This window comes from Nymphaea colorata, chromosome 8, assembly GCF_008831285.2.
Source record: "Nymphaea colorata isolate Beijing-Zhang1983 chromosome 8, ASM883128v2, whole genome shotgun sequence".
Taxonomy (NCBI): Eukaryota; Viridiplantae; Streptophyta; class Magnoliopsida; order Nymphaeales; family Nymphaeaceae; genus Nymphaea; species Nymphaea colorata.
The window spans coordinates 3,618,738-3,638,067 of NC_045145.1; the positions used below are offsets into that span (position 1 = coordinate 3,618,738).

Genomic DNA, 19,330 nt, shown 5'->3' on the forward strand with positions numbered 1-19,330 from the left:
GGTGGAGCCAGAAATTTTTTCTATGAGGCACTAAATATATAATTAACAAATTTTCAGTTGATCTTAGGACAGTCGCCCGAGTCTCATGAGGCTGCCTTATATAATTGGACCCAGGTCGACTGTGGTCCAACATGTAAATTCAAAGTTTCAGCCCATGGAGCCCCCACCTATGTCTGTGTCACTGTCCTGCGTTCTAAGAATGTTGCATTCTCTTCTCTTGTTTGCTGCACTCATAAGATCTATGATGCAGTGCTCTAAAGGTGAGCGTTCTATGAGGCAGAATATCTTAGGGGCTGTTTTATTATCCAAGATCTTAAATCTAAGGGTCTAATTTAACATGGGACGTGCCCTGGATCCAGTCTAATAAAAGATGAATTTAAGAACCACGAAGTTAAGATCTCTATCATGATTCAAGTCCATATGTATCATTATTCAACTCTTTATTTTTCACATTGATGCTTTAATGGATTTTCTCATTTATATATAGTGGTGCCTCAAAGAGTTTTTCTAAAATTTTTGGCCCTACCACTGGATCAAATTTATAACATCCCACTTTGAAAAGCTTAGTTTTGTATTTAAGATTGCAAATAACTTTAAAGGACTTATAAATGAGGTTATTAAATGATAGGTTGTCTCCGTTCTTAACTTTTTTGGGATTATAATGAAAATCTAGCTTCACCAAATCTGGGGCCTAAGCTCGATGTAAAAAAAAAAAAAAAAAAGGTTTCATTACAGTAATATCAAATACGAATCAATATTTTGGCTTAGAGTCCTATATGTACAGATATGTGTGCTTTAAGAAAGAATGATAGATTGTAATACCCCAAAAGTTTAGCTACATATTTAAGGTTGTAAAGAATATTAAGAAACTTATAAAAGAGGTTGCTAAAAGGTTGTTAAGTAATTGATTGTCTTTGAGTAAAACAAAAACTTAAAAGGTCATGTTGAAATCCATCAAACCAAATGGCTCAGCATCTCCTAGCATAAATCATAAAAACATAAGTATCCTCATTTCAATCAGCCGTTACTTGCATGCTTTAGTGTGGTCACTTCAACCTTTGCTAACCTTGATTTGCTGACACTTCATTCGGCCGTGAATTTTGGAATTGGTAGCTGATTATGTCAAAAACATATACCGTCCTTGAAATCCACCATGCATCGACCTTTCGATGGACGCGGACGTTCATATTTCCTTATCAGGATTCCTTGGGCCATGAAAATATCTCAGAATTGCATGTCAAAACAAAGAGTAAAACATCTCATAATAAAATTTATGTTGTTACAGAGAAACTAAAAAAAATAGTTACTGTAATATATTGAAAATTGAAAACTTTAAGCGTTCAAAACTCATCTGAAGTTAAACTTAATATGTTGACAAGATCGACACCAAGATGAAGAGAAAAATGAAAAAAGTTGAAACAAAATAACGAAGATAAAACATAACAGATGGTGGGATGGGAACGCTTGTTATGTGGGGAGACTCGTGGATTGCTTGACAATCGAGGTGGGGAACCTGAATTTGGCCCCCGAATCACTTGACGGCCATATGCCAAATATTCGCCTGCGCCAAACAGCGAGAAGAAGGAGAAGTGTTTCTCCCTCCTTGGATATGGGTGCCCTTCTGCACTGACAGAAGCTGGTTCTTCTCGCTTCGAAGTGAAGACAGCGAATTGGAGACACCCCTCTCAGGTTGGACCTTTCTTCGTCTGTAATGAGCTTTCTCGGTAGAAATTTGAATTCCCATGGTTTCATTCTTTGTTTCGTCCGGAGATGGTAGACACTCTTAGAACTTGGTCTCAGATTAGCCACAGCATCGATGGGTTCTGTGCCCCTAAACCATCTGTCAAACAGGGAAGCGTTAACTCTGTAAAAGCTTCCAATGTGGGCTTCAGCTTCAGGGGCAGTGGTCAATTTGGCATTCAAAATGGAAGGCTGCTGAAGCAAAGACGCACTTTTTTTTTCATATTTCGTGCTTCTTGTTCGCGCAAAAGCATGACACTAGGTCGAGAAGGAACTTACAGAAATAGCCATGAAGTGAAACCCGTGCGATTTGCCGAGTGTGAGCTTGCTTTTGAAGAAGCAAAACACGAAGAATCCAATTTGAGTAGGGAAGGCACAGAGGAGCTACCACTGTTAAGTAATGATCCAAATCATGGCATAAAGGATTACTATCGTGAGGTCGTCCACGGTAGTACCTTTGGTGTTGAGAAGGCGTACAGTGGGAGAAATTTTCACTTTCTAGAGGAAAGGGATGAGGGAATATTATCAGAGAGGATATTGAGTCTCAGTCGGTCAAACAAGTTAAGAAGCTTATTGGAATTATATGCGTCCATGGAGAAATCTGGCCTTCAGCCTAATTTACATGCATGCAATTCTCTCGTTTCTTGTCTAGTGAGGAACGGATTGCTTGATGACGCATTAAGAGTTTTTGAGAGGATGAAAAAGGAGGAAATGGCAAGTGGACATACTTATAGCTTGATCCTCAAAGCGATTGCAAATGAAAGGGGATGCATCTCGGCTTTGGAAATGTTCGAAGAACTAGAAAGGGAAGAGAAGCTGAGCCACAGCTGTGACATAATTTTGTACAACACGATGATGACTATTTGTGGGAAAATGAAGCACTGGCAAAAGGTGGAACAACTGTGGAGGAGGCTAAAGCAAGATGGTTGCAAAGAAACCAGGGTCACATATAACTTGTTGGTCAGTGCATTTGTTCAATGTGATCAAACTGAGTTGGCTCTGGATGCTGCTTTCGAAATGGTTCAGAGTGGATGGGAACTAAAAGAGGATATTCTGAAAGGCATTATCAGTTGTTGTGCAAAAGATGGGAAATGGATGTTGGCTTTGAAGTTCTTCAATCAAATGCTAAATGCTGGTCTCAAACCGAATTCTATCACATATAACGCTGTGATCAATTGCCTTGGGAAGGCTGGGGAAGTTGATCTTGCCTTTAGAGTGTATGACCACCTGAAATCTTCTGGTCAAAAGGATGACTCATACACTTGGAATGCATTGCTTACTGCACTATACCGTGTAAAACGATATGGTGATGCTCTTCAGCTTTTTGAGAGGATAAGAAAAGATTATGTGTCTGAGATGAGCCCCCATCTCTATAATATGGCACTGAGGTCATGCCAGAAACTTGGGCGCTGGGAGAGAGCTTTGCAACTTCTATGGCAGATGGAAAGGCTTGCGATGGCTCCATCAACCACATCATACAATTTCACTATTGGTGCTTGCGAACGTGCAAGAAAGCCAGAATTTGCTTTACAAGTATATCAACATATGATGCATAGAAAGTGCATGCCTGACACTTTCACATATGCCTCACTGATAAGAGCTTGCATAGCAGGATCACTATGGTCCAAAGCGGAAGAAATTCTGGATGTAAGTTATCTGTTCTTTGATTGGACTATCTGTAGTGCTTTTGTGGTTTTCATATGACAATTGGTGGTTCCATAAGAAATTATGATGTGCTCAAGAGACCCCTTTTGATTACATATGCATGTGATTCTGAAGTTTTTTTTTTTTGTTGCATCAAATTCCCAAGCATCTCAAGTCCTTTCTTCACTTGTTCCAGCGTGTGGGTCCGAATGCATCTCTCTACAATTTGGTCATTCAAGCTTTCTGCTCTCAAGGCAAGATCATATCAGCAAAGAGACTATATATGAAGATGCGAAGCCATGGACTTCATCCTGATGGTAAAACAAGAGCTTTGATGCTTCAACACTTACCAGAGGATTCACTTAAACAGTTCATCAAGAAGACACCATATTCCAACTACTAAATTTTGTCTATAGTTCCTTTGTAATGTTATTGATACAAATTAGTGAGGTATTCAAATGAAGTTTTTGTCATCTGAAGTCTGTAACGCATGTAAACACAGAGCGGAGTTCAAGCCCTGAAATCCATGTGTAAAAACTTAAAAAGACAGTAGGAGGGGATAACTCTAGCTTTCAGGGTTAGTTCAGAGAGATTGACCCGACCTGGAATTCTTAGACATCATCCATCTAACATTATATGTGTTATAACAAAATATAAAGCATAAACTTCTTTTTTCTGGACCATTTTCTCTTTCTTCTTGATTTTGTGTTCTTGACTTCTTCCAGCTTGTGTATTCTGAAGTTATAATCATTTAGCATATCAGTACCTTCTTTTCACTCATTATTTTTTTCGTGTGGAATATTTTGGAAAATCTGGAAGCGACTTCATGGCTTCTGGTTGTCAATTGATGCTGGAAAATGTTGATTACCTTCTTAGTAAGAGTTTAATGTTGTAGGTTCAATTAAAACTTAGCAGTTAGATCTCACGTCTCAAACACTTTGCTTCGAATAGCTAAAAGTAAGGGTAAGTGTGAATAACGCTAAATTGTTAGATGACCATTCACAGCAAACATTGGCTATCTTTAGCTCCAAACCCAGCTTCAAACTGATATTCCTCGGCATTCTTCTAGGAAACTAACCATGTACATCTGATCTGTGTGCCCAAGAACCTTTGAGCCAATTCTTATAGATCATGCATTTTGGATGAACAAATTAGATGTTATAGAAATTTAAAAAGCAAAATGGCCTAGATTGTCTGGCTTACAAAATCTAATGGATACACAGCAAAGACATTATTAGAAGTCGATTCCTAGATCATATGTGCATTATTCATTTGCAATAAACCCACCAGTACGAGTTTTACCAGGACACTGTAGTTGCAGAGTTCTCAAGTTTTTCCTTTTGTAATCATTCTAATATCTCATTGCAATACTTCGACTTAATGTGCTCTGTGTTTATGAATGACTAATAGCTCCAGACTCCTGCAAGCTGTAGAAGATAAACAAAGCCACTAGACAACATAATTCTAAGGGGCATGACATCAGAATTCACAAACTGCCTTCTCAATATGGTGACCAAACAGCTCCGAACATATACATGGAAATAGTAGCTCATTCTGCAAAATCCGCTCAAGTTATGCAGCTACTGCCCACTAGCCTTTCAAGAGAAATAGCTTACAAATATTTAAGGCATCCTATCCTGAAACAGCTGTTAATGAATCATTTCCCTCTTACGTCTGCAATACTAAGAAGTTAAAGCTGAACCTGACATTTATATTTAGGAACTAAGTGCTACTCTCTTCATTCGTAACTGCTTCTGGTTTTTATTGCTGGTAAATTTTCAACGTTGAAGGCTTTTATAGCTTTTGCACTATGAACAACTGAAGTCATATAGAAGTTCTAGTCGCCGCTTTTCCATTTCCGATTTTCACTTGCATGACTAAAGGTTTCTTAATCCAAAAGAGAGTTGCTGTTGAGAAGATGCAGCTCCATCAGGAAAGCAGAAAGTAACCATAAACAATGCCTTCACTCATGACATCATAAAGTTAATTATGCAGTTCCTAAGGTTGGAAGCATGAGCATTTATATTTTACAGAAATGTATTTCTTGTCGACATTTATCTTGTGAGATCATTTTTGTATTATGCAAGGTTATCAAACCTTGTCTAAACAAATAAGTCAAGTGTAAGATATTCCTTGAAACTTCATGTATCATTTTAAGATGATCAAATTGATCATATTCTGTTGATAATTGTTCTGTAGAATTCCACTTAATCTTGTTCTTACTCTGTGCTATAGTGTTTCATCTAGATTTCTGGCGTCCGGTGAAACTGCACCATATCAGATACCGGACTTCCACAGGCAAATGGGGTTGCACAGGAGCCAACTGCAGCCTTAGTATCGATATTTGCAGTTCAACTCATGTCACTGCTATTCCCTTGTACAACCTTCAAACTAATACGCCCTTGGGCCAAGGGTCTAGCCTGGGAGTTATACTATCCTGAGGATCAATATACGATTTATCTGTTAACAAGCTCTGAATCTTTTTGTGGTTAAATAACAAGTATTAAACTCCATTTGGACGAAAATGGTTGCAGTAGGAAATTCATTCTAGTTCATCAAATCTGAAGAATTGAGGATGATATATCTGATTTCCTGGGTTCTTTCTGTTTATGATACGGAATTGTGAAAGCTGTTTTTGGGTGGTGGCAGTAGCTAGAGTGGTATGTGGATTCTCTTTCAGCTTTCTGGTGTTTGGCAGTTTCAGAGAAGGGGAAGTACGACCTATGAGCTAAGAGTGCACTTACTGTCTTCAGTTCCACCTTCATGCTACCAAGGAGGAGTCATCTTTGACTGCAGAGATCTTCTAAGCCACTGAGGCCATCACCTAAAACCATTGCAAACCAACTCTCTCTTTTTCTCTCCAACACGTTCAGAGGAAGGAGAGAGAGCCTCCAGTTTAGCTATGCTGTGGAGTACGGTAATAGCATGGCCCAAAATTGACTCGAACGCATGGTCTGTCAGACGTGAACTCAGCTTCATAGTTTATTCCAGTTTCCACCAGAATGACGTACGATTGAAACAGAAGGTAGCGATGAACCTGGATGCATAACGCTACGAACATGTTTCAAATGCTTAAATATGATATCCGCCGTGTCCAATAGGCGCACTCCGTCCCGGGAAAGAAGAAACTGGAAAGCATGGATTGAAATGGTTGTTTAAACGATATGTCCAGGGATTCCTTAATCTGATGCGGCATTCGAGGAGACATCTTGAATGAGTTAGGGAGGATTCCACCCTTGGTATTGATTGTTTTATCGATGGAAAATTTTGGACCTCCGGTTTCCTAATGTTGGAGAATCGAGCAATGGGCGGTGGTTAGCTTCTTCAACAGAAAAGTTTATCCTTGTTCAGCAGCTTCTTCTTAATCTTAATGTGGAGGAACCCTTGGAAAACAGATCTGTTAAAAGAAAGAAATAATGAAGAGACTCTTAGAAAGAATCAATTCTCTTTCATTGAAAGTGAATGGCTTGATAGATGAAAAGTCTGTCTCTTATAAATTATTAAAGGCTTGACAGATGAAAAGCCGTATCTCTTATGAATTAGTAATGGTTTAAGAGATGAAAAGACATGTTTCTTGACTACCTAATGGAACCCCTTGTATCTCCTCTAAAAGAGTTTCTATACCAAAAGAATGCAAGTCAGAAATGATAGAGTAGTTGTAAACCTATTTACTGAGCCACTTTAAAAATTCATGTCTTTTTCTAATTATTTCTTCATTTTGATTTCTAACAAAATCAGCACCAGGACCCGAAACTTTTGTTTTGTACTTATCTTTTGGGTGACACGCCTTGTTCAATTGCATCCTCTTCATTCAATTTTGTTGGAAATTGTATAGGAGTCTGAGGTGGAATATGGCTGGAAATCTCATTAGCGTCCTTGATTAACTTAATGAAATAGCAAGGCTTTCCCTTTTAAGTTATAGATCTTTGTGATTGGAATCTCTTGTGTCCAAGCCCAATCAAAGTGAAACCTTCTGCTTCCATGTCATGAGCATCAATCTAGACCAATCTAAAAAGAAAAAGTAACCCAATGGAGATGACAAATGCACACTTTCCATAAATATCGTAAAGCTGACACAAATGAGTCTTGATGGTCATTCCTCAATCATTCTCATTAGTCCTGACCTTTCAAAACAGTCTTCACCTTTCAAGAAATGAGTCCTGACCTTTCCATAAGGTCACTGATTCAGGTCAGACAAATCTGACATATTTTAAGATCTTACAAATGCAGAATGATCGACTACAAGCACAATTTTTTTTCCATTTCGCCTCTCACTCCTACTCACATTATCTATATATTGAATGTATTGAAAGAAGAAAGCTAGTATATGATCCAAGGAAAAAATTTTCTTTATGTACGCATTAACAGGAGAGCCACCGTAGCGCAGTGAAACATCTATAAATTGAAAAGTTACTTGACTGAAGGGCAGAAGGAGGAGCTTTCGTGGTTGCCACCTGGATTGCAGTTCAAGTAAATAGGCCTCCGTTTGCAGCTTAAAATGCACCCAAACTAGACCGAATATGTACAGCCAACATTGCAAGGTGATCCATGTTTCCAGGATAACCAATAATTCCAAAACTGATTACAGGAACAGAAACTACAGGTCCAGTGTATGGAAGTTGGAATGAGAAGTGGAAACAAACTCTCAGAGGCTCTTAGATAGAGCTTCCTGGTCATCTACTACAGGCAATTCTTCATCACCTTCCAGCTTCCTGAAAACCAGCTTCTGTTGCGGCAGCTGACCATTAGAGAAGGCAGTGACTTCTGTATCAACCAACACTTTGTCCTCGTCCCTGAAATCTCCCCTCAGTATGCCCTTGGCCAACTCATTCTCAACATGCTGCTGGATCACGCGCTTCACAGGCCTTGCCCCATAGTTGGGATCATAGCCAAGGCTCCCTAACAACTTGATGGCTGCATCAGTCACTTCTATCTTAATCTTCCTGTCAGCTAACCTCCTTTGTACACGTTCCAACTGTAGGTAGAAGTAAATGAGCAGCAATAATTGTTCAGTGACTTTGCTAATCTTGTTTGCATATGCAGGTTTAACTAGAAAGCATAAACATCTCTAAGTGGTGCAGCAAAGGAAACTACAAAGCAGAAGATGGAAGGAAGAAAATAGACTCGACGATTACTTGTCTAATGTTGCAGGTATATCTGACCTGTTCGCATGAAAAATATTGTCCAAGGTGACAACTATAATAATGTATGCAACTGAATAAAACTACGTGGGACATTAAGGCAGGATCTGACACAACTGACAAAACTTCAAAGCCTCTCAACCACCAGACTGTTGGAATTGACTGAGCCAGAGCCAATTCAATTTCATGAGCCCCAGACATTCCAGCTAAGTTGTGGTGCTTCAGATAAAAGCTGGTACTTCAGCTGATTCTAGTTTCTCATGATTTATCATCAGTCAGCTGTCTTAAAACCAAATCATTATTTCAAGAACTCCACTTAATTTCTCAGGAGCATTTGAGATGTGTCCTAGACTCCTAGTGCAAGACAACCCTGTCAAGAGGCATTTCATTGTTTCTATCATCCTTCTCAACTAATAATGAGAAGACTTACAAAAGAAAGATGTGTCACTAAAAGTATCTCCACATCTTTGGACACTCTCTTTAACTTTTATATTTCTCTATAGCCAATCGTACTCCCAAGTCCTAAAGACTACCATCAAGTGGAATACTGGACTGTCAGAATATAGAACCTCAAAAGAGAAAAGAAGAAGACCAGGACATAATGAAAAGGATGAAGATACCTGAAGTCGCACAATACTGTTGATTTGTTCACGGTCCAGTGGACTAAAAACAATATACTCATCAACCCGATTCATGAACTCTGGACGGAAAATGGACCTTGCTGCCTCCATTACTCTTTTCTTGATGATCTCATAAGCAGAATTTCCAGAGGTAATCTCCTCATCAGCGTTCAGAATATACTGGGAGCCCACATTTGATGTCATGATTATAACAGTGTTGGTAAAGCTTATAGTACGACCTTGGGAATCTGTCACTCTGCCATCATCGAGGATTTGAAGGAAGATATTGAAAACATCAGCATGGGCCTTTTCGATCTCATCAAAAAGGATAACAGCATATGGTCGCCTTCGAACAGTTTCTGTTAGCTGCCCACCTTCTTCATAACCAACATAACCTGGAGGAGCACCTATAAGTCTGGAGACGGCATGTTTCTCCATATACTCACTCATGTCTATTCTCACCAGAGCTTCCTCTGTATTAAATAAAAAGGAAGCCAGTGCTTTTGCCAATTCTGTTTTGCCAACGCCGGTAGGGCCCATGAACATGAAACTCGCTATGGGTCGGTGAGGATCTGAAAGACCAGCCCGGGACCTCTGTATGGCCTCTGCAACTGACCTTACTGCTGGATCTTGTCCAACCACACGCTTGTGCAACTCCTCTTCCAGGTGTAAGAGCTTCTCCCTCTCAGATTGTTGCAGTTTTGAAACCGGAATGCCAGTCCACTTGCTCACTATTTCAGCAATGTCACTGCCAGTAACCTCTTCCCTCAGCATAGATTTACCAGACCTTTGATATTCAACCAATTCCTTTTCAGCACTTTCTAGTTGACGTTGAAGTGACATAAGACTCCCATACTTGAGTTCTGCTGCACGATTGAGGTCATAATCACGCTCTGCCTGTTGTATCTCCAGATTTACCCTGTCAATCTACACCCAACCATGCAATACAATAAATAGCTTATACAGCTATGCAATAAATAAATAGTTTATACAGTTGATCAGAAGAAATCAGAAAGTAACTAGACAAGTGTGCAGTATTTAAAGTGTTGAACTGGAGCAACGAACTAACTTGAATGTTTCTCACAGTATTCAACTAGTTATAGCTTTTACATTTTATCATGAGTTTTATTGAAAACACTAACATGTTCCAAATATTCATGCTAAGCAACTTTTTACGTTTAGCATGTTCTTTAAGCACTTTTTATGCTATCATTGACTTCCATAGTTCTTTAGAATTTTCAATATTTTTCCAAAAGACAGATACTTATATTTTTTTCATTGTTCCATGTTTTTGAAAGCATTTTTTCATAGTGTCAAAATAGCTATTTTTTCCCACAAATTTTACTTATAGCAATCATTTTAGAGGTTTGCTGAGTATATTGATACACATGCTTCATACTGTCAAAGCCATAAAAAGTGCAGTTGCAGATACATGCCAAGAACATCTTACATCTATGAAGAGGAGGAATAGGATGATCATAGGCTACAAATTCCTTTCCCAACTTTCCTTCAGGATTGTATTCTTTGTTATGAAAGGAAACAATATGCTGGTACTATGCTGAACAAAGTTTCAAATAAAAATGCATGTCAATGATGTTACTTTTCATCTAAGTCACAATGGTACGTGGGGGAGGCCCACGTACCCATACCGGCGTACCGGCATACCAGCACAGCAAAACCAGTACGCTTGGTATGTTTGGATCAGTTTCAGGCCGGAACCGATCCAAACCACAAAAAAAAAACATTGTCTTAGACTATTTATATTTTTTTATGAGATTATAAGTAGGAAGTAGGAACTCTATTTATATTTTTTTTATGAGCTTATAAGTAGGAACTATGAAAGAAACATTGCCTTAATAATGTGATGATATCAATTTTGTTTCTTGGAATTAAAAATATATAATTATCGCCGTACCGCCGTACCAAGATTGGCCAAAACGCCGTACCCGTACCCGTACCCGCTTCCCCGTACCCATACCCGTACTTATGTGACAGTTTTTCATATATGAACAGCCACAACCATGGTAAGGTCTAAAATAGATATTAATGAATAACTTAATATAATCAATTCTAGATGTTCATTTATAATATAGAGTACTAACGTGTGCTGTCCTAATATATAAAACATTAATGTTTTCTGTCATCGAATTTGCCGCACTATTTGAGCATTTTCAAGGATGAACTTCAAAAAAAAATATGCACAAGTACTTGAACTTAAATGGCTGCCAATGGGAAGTTTTTGCTGCTTTGACTGTTATGAGTTTATAGAAATGCCTTTGTGTTCCATGAATTGTTAATGTAAATGCATTGCACTAAATTGGTCTTGAAACACATAATTTTGTTTGATATCAACTCAAAAAAGAAAAAATGACTGAAACCAAACCAAAAGATCAGGAAAGGATCTCCAAAAGTTCTGAAAAATTAGAGAGCACTGTCCTTTTATCATGGGATATTTGTGGAAGTATAGGCACCGGGGTTCAGTTACCTAAGCACCCTAAGAGAAAATTATGAAATGGGTTCATCTACCTCTTCTTTTATGGACTGTATTCGAGTCATAACAGTCTTCTCATGCTCCCATTGTTCAGTTAATTCTGCTTGCCTCTGCTTCAATAAGGAGAGTTCTGCCTCAAGACGAATCAACCTATCTTTGGAAGCTTTATCTGTATCATTAGTAAGTGAAAGACGCTCCATCTCCAGCTTCAAAACAGAGCGGTTTATCTCATCAAGAGCAGTTGGTTTTGAAGTGATCTCCATTTTTAGTTTTGCAGCTGCTTCATCTACCAGATCAATAGCTGTAAACCCAAATGAAGAAGGTGCAAGTATAAGAGAATCCAGGAAGATAAGACAAAGGAGGAAAGAATATGCCTATGTAACAGCGATTACCTTTATCAGGCAGAAAGCGCCCACTTATGTAACGGTCTGAAAGAAGAGCAGCCTCCACAAGGGCACTGTCTGAAATACGAACCCCGTGGTGTAGCTCATATCTTTCACGCAGTCCACGAAGTATAGAGATTGTGTCCTCCACTGTGGGTTGATCAACGTATACTTGCTGGAAACGACGCTCCAAGGCTGGATCTTTCTCGATATATTTTCGATATTCATCAAGAGTAGTAGCTCCAATACATCGTAGCTCTCCACGGCCAAGCATTGGCTTCAACAAGTTTCCCGCGTCCATGGCACCATTTGTGGCACCTGAAATCATCAGAATCCACCTCTATAAGATAACCTTAGCAAATGATTACAATCCAAGGACAAGATCTTGTTTCACAAAATAGACAAGAAAGAAGGAAAAAGTGGATTCAAGTTATTGTTCTCTTCCAAACTCTCATTCAAAAAAAAAAAAAGATCAGAATCAATCTAATTCTAAATCATGAATGATCAATTTCCTTCACATGGAGTCATGTACTGCCAGTCATATATATATGGCGAATACTATGAATATTCAGAAAATAGAATGCCATGCAACGAGATAGTGAAGTCTTAGCCCAACTACATGAATCATCAGAAAGCATGAAATTTGCACTCATAACCTACAGAACGATAAAGGATGGCATAAAAACATAAAATCACATTTAAAATCTGTGACTCATGCAACATATTTTTCAACCATAAAGATTAACTCCCACCTAACCAATATAGTAACAAAAAATTGTTTGGTCAAAGAACAACTCTACTCTCAAATTGATGTGCATTCTGATTCAACTGGCAAAAAAAATCAAATAGATTTTGCTAAATGAGAAGGATGATTGGCATTACCAGCACCAACAACTGTATGGATTTCATCAATAAAAAGTATTATCTGTCCCTCTGACTCTGTCACTTCTTTTAGCACCGCTTTCAGTCTATCCTCAAATTCTCCCCGGAATTTGGCTCCAGCAATGAGTGCACCCATATCTAATGATATCAACTAAAATACAGGAGGGGTACATGTTATTTGAACATACTTAACTCAAGATTAAAGCATTCCATGAGTAGATGCATAACATTGTGCATGACAGAAAAAGAGGCATAGTGAACTCCAATGAATCATGGTTGTGACAGTTGCTACAGAGATAACCTTTCATTCAAGATGATGCAGCAGAATCCCATCACTTCGTAGGCCAAAAAATTTCCATAAAACAAATTTGAACAATAAAATATAACGAATATCCATGGGAAAATGAAAAGCACTAGAAACAAATGCATGCAGGGCTTGCAAAACAATGGGAGCATATGAGTTGTCATTACTGGGGGAGCACAATATTTGTAAGTGTACAATAAATCAATCAGGCATATTTTAAAAAACACATATATAATTACACGAAATCAGATATTCATAGTGGGAATCCACTTCTTTTTTCGCAGTTTCGTAGTTGAAATCTGTTTGAGTGGGAGAAGTGCATACTTTGCGATTCATTAAGGCTTCAGGCACGTCTCCTTGCACAATTCTCTGGGCAAGCCTGTGTAAAATATTTGACAGAAAATATATTAATTTTAATAAATTAGCTGCAATATTTTGGCTAATTATATTTGAAGCAGTGAGAGTGTTACCCTTCAGAAATTGCAGTTTTTCCAACACCAGGTTCACCAATTAATACAGGGTTGTTCTTGGTTCTTCTTGAAAGAATCTGTATGCATCTTCTTATCTCATCATCCCTTCCTATGACAGGATCTAGCTTCCCTTCCCTTGCCATAGCCGTTAAGTCCTTTCCATATTTGTCCAAGGCTTCATATTTTCCTTCAGGATCTGCAACAAGGTCAAATAAGAACAGTTGTTAGTACCCCAATTACATTGATGGGGCACTGGATGCATTGGCAAATGTAAATCAATACAGTGATAACCCCTAACTAGTTGACTATAAACCACCAATATATTTTAGGCTACATACTATCTCATAAGCATAAAAAGAAGAACCTAATGGGACCCAAATTCTTTAAGATAGCATTCATTTTGCAGAAACTAACACTTTAATAATGTCAAAAATTCATTTGTGTTGAATGTTTAACTGGAGAAGAGAATACAAGAGGAAATCCTTCTGCTGATAACAAATATAGCAATCACCAAAATTTACTGTCATTGTTTGGAACTGTTAATGTTCAATTCTTTGGATATACTGGACCACTATGCTTTTGCTTCATCATGGGCACCAGAAATATGCTAAACAAAGAAGCATCATCTGCCACTTTCTGTTGGAGTAGAATCAAGCTCTTGACAGCTCTAATCTACAAACCTCACCTCTTGCAGGGGTTCACCCGAAGCAAACAAGAAATTATCAGAATTTACAGATATGACCAAAGACCATGCCACTACAAGGTCCTCCATAGTTTCATAAGTGAGACCACAAGGACCTAACAAAATGATGGAACAAGACTGGAAATTTTTTCAGAGTATTATCCCTTAAACATGAAATTATAACTCAAAGACTAAGGGATCGTCAACATTCTCTCTGTATTCAATTCTGTTTCTCCACCAAGTTTCAACTGTATCTAGAAAGCCCCAGAAATTGATGCTCTAGCAACTCAAGTTATGTAGCACATTATCACTAGACAATACAACACAATAATTTTTATGCTAATATTGAGTCCTCTTTCTACAGAAAAAAAGTCCATCATTGACAATCCATAACTTAGAAGAGCACCAAATTCCTGTTACTTGATTCATTAACAAGAGCAGGTTAGAATAGTTTCTCCAGGAACAGTACGAGGCTACTTATTGTCAAACTGTGGACCACCATTATCTTAGCAAGAAATACCAAATGAATGGAGAAAAAAGTTTAAGGGAAGTGCATCATGCCTTGGTCAATGACTGTTTGCTTTCCCCTGATGGACTGTATTGCGGATGTTAGGGACTTGAGAGATATCTGGAAATCCTTAAATAACTGCCTTCCAAACCGTTGATCTTGAACATACCCAAGTACTAAATGCTCAACGGACACAAATGCATCACCATATTCCTTTTTGTATTCCCTGGCTCGCTGAAACAAAGCTTCCAAATCTCTTCCTAACATAGAACCTGCCGTTTCACCGATCACCTGTCCAATAATAGCAAAAGATGGCTATTAGGATAGGAATCCATTTCTTTTGAACAGGAAGAATAACTGGTTCAGGAGGTACAGGAGACATGCAACACAAACAACAATATACTACTTAGAGGGCACAAGGAAAATAAAAAGGGACAGCAGATTCACCTAGCTGCATCAAAATGGATCCATGAAAAAAATGCATTACATTATCAAATGGAAATAGTACCCATATATCAAGTTCCAAGCCACCAAAGAATCATACTTGTCCCAAAAACATATAGCAGATGTTGAGTGTTAGAACCAATACACAAAAACATGAGAAACCCAGAAAAAGAGGCAGAAAAAAAAATTTAATGACGATACAATCAGTTTGAAGTACTCAATGGTCTTTCAACTTTGGATGAAAGGACAAGGATCAAGTTTGTCACGCCACATGAACGTGAATACAGATATGAAACGTGTCAAAAGGCATAAAGGACGCAGAAATGAGGCAGCCGATACAATCTAAATGGCTACAAAGAAATGCTACTTAGATTTTGTACCTCATCCATGGTAGAAAAGCATAATTAATGTCCATAATCTTCAGAAACAACTTATCATTATGAGTAGTCATACTAACCAAATAGTCACTGAGCAACAAATTGTTAGTCTTACGAGGTTTTGAATGCTACAGTTTCAGATATAAACTGTACATATATAATAGAGAAACTCAGCAATCTGCACGTCTGTCACCACCTAACAAATATCAAATTTATTGGCAGAACCTTACCTTGGGCTGCCTCTGGATGAACCGCTCCGTCGCTTCGAGAAGGCGAGTATTATCAACACCTGCCTTCGAAAAAATGCGGCGAGCAAGCCCATTTTTCTGCTCTAAGAGTGCTTTCATTAGATGCTCCGTCTCCACGATCTGCTGTTTGCTCGCCTTCGCGACTTCTGGCGAAGAAACGATAGCTTGCCATGCCATTTCCGTAAACTCTTGCTGTGTAATCTACAATTTTGACAAGGAAATCCTCAGTCGTGAGAAAATCAATAACAAAAAGAGATTTATCACCTCCAAACCCAGCATGACAAAGGCAGAGATGCTTGTCCCATGACTAATCACGAAATCTCGTGGAAAAAACGAAACCATCTGGAATCACCCCGAAGCTAGAAAACACAATGGCAACAACCCCGACTAAAATTACGACAAAAAATACAACTTAAACAAGAAAAGGCCAATTCCCGCAACCCCAGCAAAACCACAACACCAAACTTCAAAGAAACAATTCCCACAAAGAAGGAAACGCCATTTTTATTGTCATGTGCGAGAAACCACAACCCCACCGAGAAAAGAAACCGGCTCGAGTACGAAAATAAATCTAAGAGTACCCATAAAAGAACATGACACAATTCCGACTCTAACATCCCGGAAAACCGCATACCCTTCCATCACTAGGGGCTTGACACCGGACAACGAAGGCCGAACCCCTCCTTGTTCGCTCTCCCTTCCTGGTTAGAAGCGCAAGGCCGTTTCTTGACGATGACATCGCGAAAGATGACGCAATTCTCAACCTTCCCGGATGGAGAGAAAGGTTCACGCCTTTCCGACAACATTTTACTGGAGGAAGCCGAAGAGTGGACAAGTTGATGTGATAACCAGTCAACGTCGCCATTCCAATTCTTCAGACGAGCGCACTCTCAGAGTTTGGCTGCTTCAGGATGATACAGAAATTGTGATTCACTTGCCTGCAGTGCCTCCTTCCTCTCCTTTTCTTTTCCTTGCTCTATATCTCTGAAACGTTCATCTTCCATAAAATAGGCACGAGTTGTCTGGCATGTTCTTGGAGATTTCCAGACGAAACAAATAACTGTACGAAGAAAATCAAGTTTATTTCCTGTTGGGTAGAGCTAGAACACTCTCTCTTCCACAGGAAGAATGGCCCACCCAAGAACCAAGGTGAACTCCAGACGCTTTCTCTGTGGCGCTATCTTCCATTCTTCCTTTTCTTTTCTTTTTTTTTCTTTTTCTTCCTTTTCCTTTTTTGTGTTCTTTCATACTTTTTCCATTTCACCGAGAGGCCAAGTTATCGCGTTTGACCCGGACCCGATCTATAATCGGTTCTTTGTTAGTAGAGGAAGGGCAGAAGTTACTACAACTATCTAATTGTCTGCTAGTTCGAATTCTGACCGACCATTGGTACAATGATGATGGCATTGGGTTATTAATTGGATAGTGTGCTTTTGCATTTGGATTCGAATTTGTTCTGAATTAAATCTGGATCCAACTGAAGAGATGCACGTTTGTTTTGTAGAATCTCTATGAGGTTCAAATGTTGTGTCATGTTGCTGTTTAGATGAATCGTTTTGCTATTAGAGAAAAATGGCCTTAATGAAACATAAAACAAAATCAAAGTAATTTCATTTCCATTTTCAGTAACTTTTCTCTATGGTAGACGATTAAGATGGAGACAATCTGATAGGTTCACTCTGATTAGAAATTGATTCGGGGTCTTTTAAGTTTAAGGTAGTGTTTGGATGATATAAAGCAGCGTTTTCCAAAACTTTGCAGTTTTTGAAACCTGGTGTGTTCGGAAAAGGAGAGAGATCAACCGCCATTTTTTCAAAACTGAGTTTTTCATATACTAAATTTATGTTTGAATGGTGGAAAGGAAAGGATTTTAACAGATGAATGAGAAAAGAAAAGAAATGGTGGGAAAATGATGAAAAAAAAGAAGAAGAAACTATTATAAAATAGGGAAGAAAGGAAACCTATTCAAAAATCATGTTTGTTTAGTTCTATAAAGAAAAGGAAACGAAAAGATTAATACGCCTACACTCAATATCAGTTTTTTTTTATTAGTAGACAAGTAATATATGTCGGCAAGTGTTCATTTATTACAACTGTTCACTAAAAACTTTCGAGTAAATAGTATACATGAAAGAATCTTATTTAATTATTTAGCACAACATTTAACAAAGATAAATAACAAATAAAAATGATAAAAGGGTGGAAAATGATAATATGAGGGTGCGCGGAAGGAAATATGAGAGCGAGAGAGAGAGAGGTGACCGTTGTTTTTGTACATTTCCTTTCGGTTTTGAAGAGAGAGAGAGAAAGAGAGAGCTGTGTAGAGGGAGGGAGAGAGAAAGAGAGAGCTGGAGATGGCATATAAATCATTTCCCCTCAGTTCTTATTTCCATCCATTCACTTTCAATTTTGTAGGGGATTGAAAATGTGGCTAATTTTAGCTTCTTTTTTCCACTTCCTTCCAAACATGCATAACATTAGAACTTTCTTTTTCATCCACTCTTTCCCTCCAAACAAACAAGCTTTTATTTATGTTTTCCTTTATTTTTCACTTGTCTCTAACCCAACAAGGTCTAAGTTTCCAACCTTCCATGTGTTACTCAGACACTCCTTAGACAGTTCTTGCTTTGAATCCTCATAGCATCAACTTTCTGCGTTGTAAAAGATGGAATCACTGATGCACAACTTAAGACATGACAAAAGCAGCATCCCAAGGCACCAAAAGTAAGCCATACACCCTAAGAGGATGAAGGGTTGTTTCGGCTATCTTATGAGTGGTAGATGAAATACTCCTCTTGCTCACCCAAAAAAAAACATTATGGAAGTCCATATTAATATATTCAGTTTGATAAAAGTGGGTCCAATGTTATCAATATTGGATCATATCGATTTGCTAATCTGCCTCTTTTCTTTTTTCATTTAAAAAGTAGTCCAAGTATAATTTAAAATAATATCAAGAAATCCCCTCACTGAGGTAAGCTAAAATTTCTCACCCACTTTACTAGTGATGCTCTAATAAGCTCAGGTGCTAGATGCTCCTGGTACAGCATCTTTGCTTTCTCTCGTGACACTCAAGTCTCAAGCTCACTTTCATTTACATAGCAAGCAATGGCTTTACTGATGACCAAAGAACGCTCTTTTCTCTTCCTATTGCCTTCTCTAGTCTTTCAAAAGGTTCTTCAATTCTTCTGTTGCATTCCCTCAACATAACCTGGGGCAAAGGCAGGTGGGGTCTCCGTGGGACATACTCACTCTTTGAAACCTTAGCTCAATGTTGAAACTTGAATGAATTTTGGTCCAGTAATATGGGGCAGCCCCATGAGTTCCGGGTCACTGCTTTATGGTCAATCGAAAATTTGTTAACACTATATTTAGTGCTCCATGAAAAGACTTTAT

At 38.4% G+C, this 19,330-nt stretch overlaps 2 protein-coding genes across 3 annotated transcripts; one reads left to right on the forward strand and one right to left on the reverse strand.

Annotated features, from left to right (window-relative positions):
• The first annotated feature begins 1,438 nt into the window (after nucleotides 1–1,438).
• On the forward strand, nucleotides 1,439–6,749 carry LOC116259475 (pentatricopeptide repeat-containing protein At3g29290-like). Of its 2 annotated transcripts, none has more exons than XM_031637312.2 (3): nucleotides 1,439–3,387; nucleotides 3,581–3,701; nucleotides 5,620–6,749. In XM_031637312.2, the coding sequence occupies exons 1-3, from the start codon at nucleotides 1,771–1,773 to the stop codon at nucleotides 5,823–5,825; spliced, it is 1,944 nt and encodes a 647-aa protein (XP_031493172.1). In that variant the 5' UTR covers nucleotides 1,439–1,770; the 3' UTR covers nucleotides 5,826–6,749. The 2 variants fall into 2 exon arrangements, with proteins under 2 accessions (XP_031493172.1, XP_031493173.1); XM_031637313.2 differs by having other exon boundaries at nucleotides 5,632–6,749.
• A 1,100-nt stretch (nucleotides 6,750–7,849) lies between these two features.
• Nucleotides 7,850–17,123, reverse strand: LOC116258748 (chaperone protein ClpB3, chloroplastic). The gene is made up of 10 exons (XM_031636116.2): nucleotides 16,569–17,123; nucleotides 15,917–16,135; nucleotides 14,919–15,156; nucleotides 13,676–13,871; nucleotides 13,530–13,584; nucleotides 12,902–13,052; nucleotides 12,029–12,337; nucleotides 11,672–11,937; nucleotides 9,146–10,072; nucleotides 7,850–8,359 (listed from the first exon to the last, which is right to left on the reverse strand). Exons 1-10 carry the CDS (start codon nucleotides 16,797–16,799, stop codon nucleotides 8,030–8,032), a joined length of 2,922 nt encoding a protein of 973 aa, XP_031491976.1. The 5' UTR covers nucleotides 16,800–17,123; the 3' UTR covers nucleotides 7,850–8,029.
• Between the last annotated feature and the right edge of the window lie 2,207 nt (nucleotides 17,124–19,330).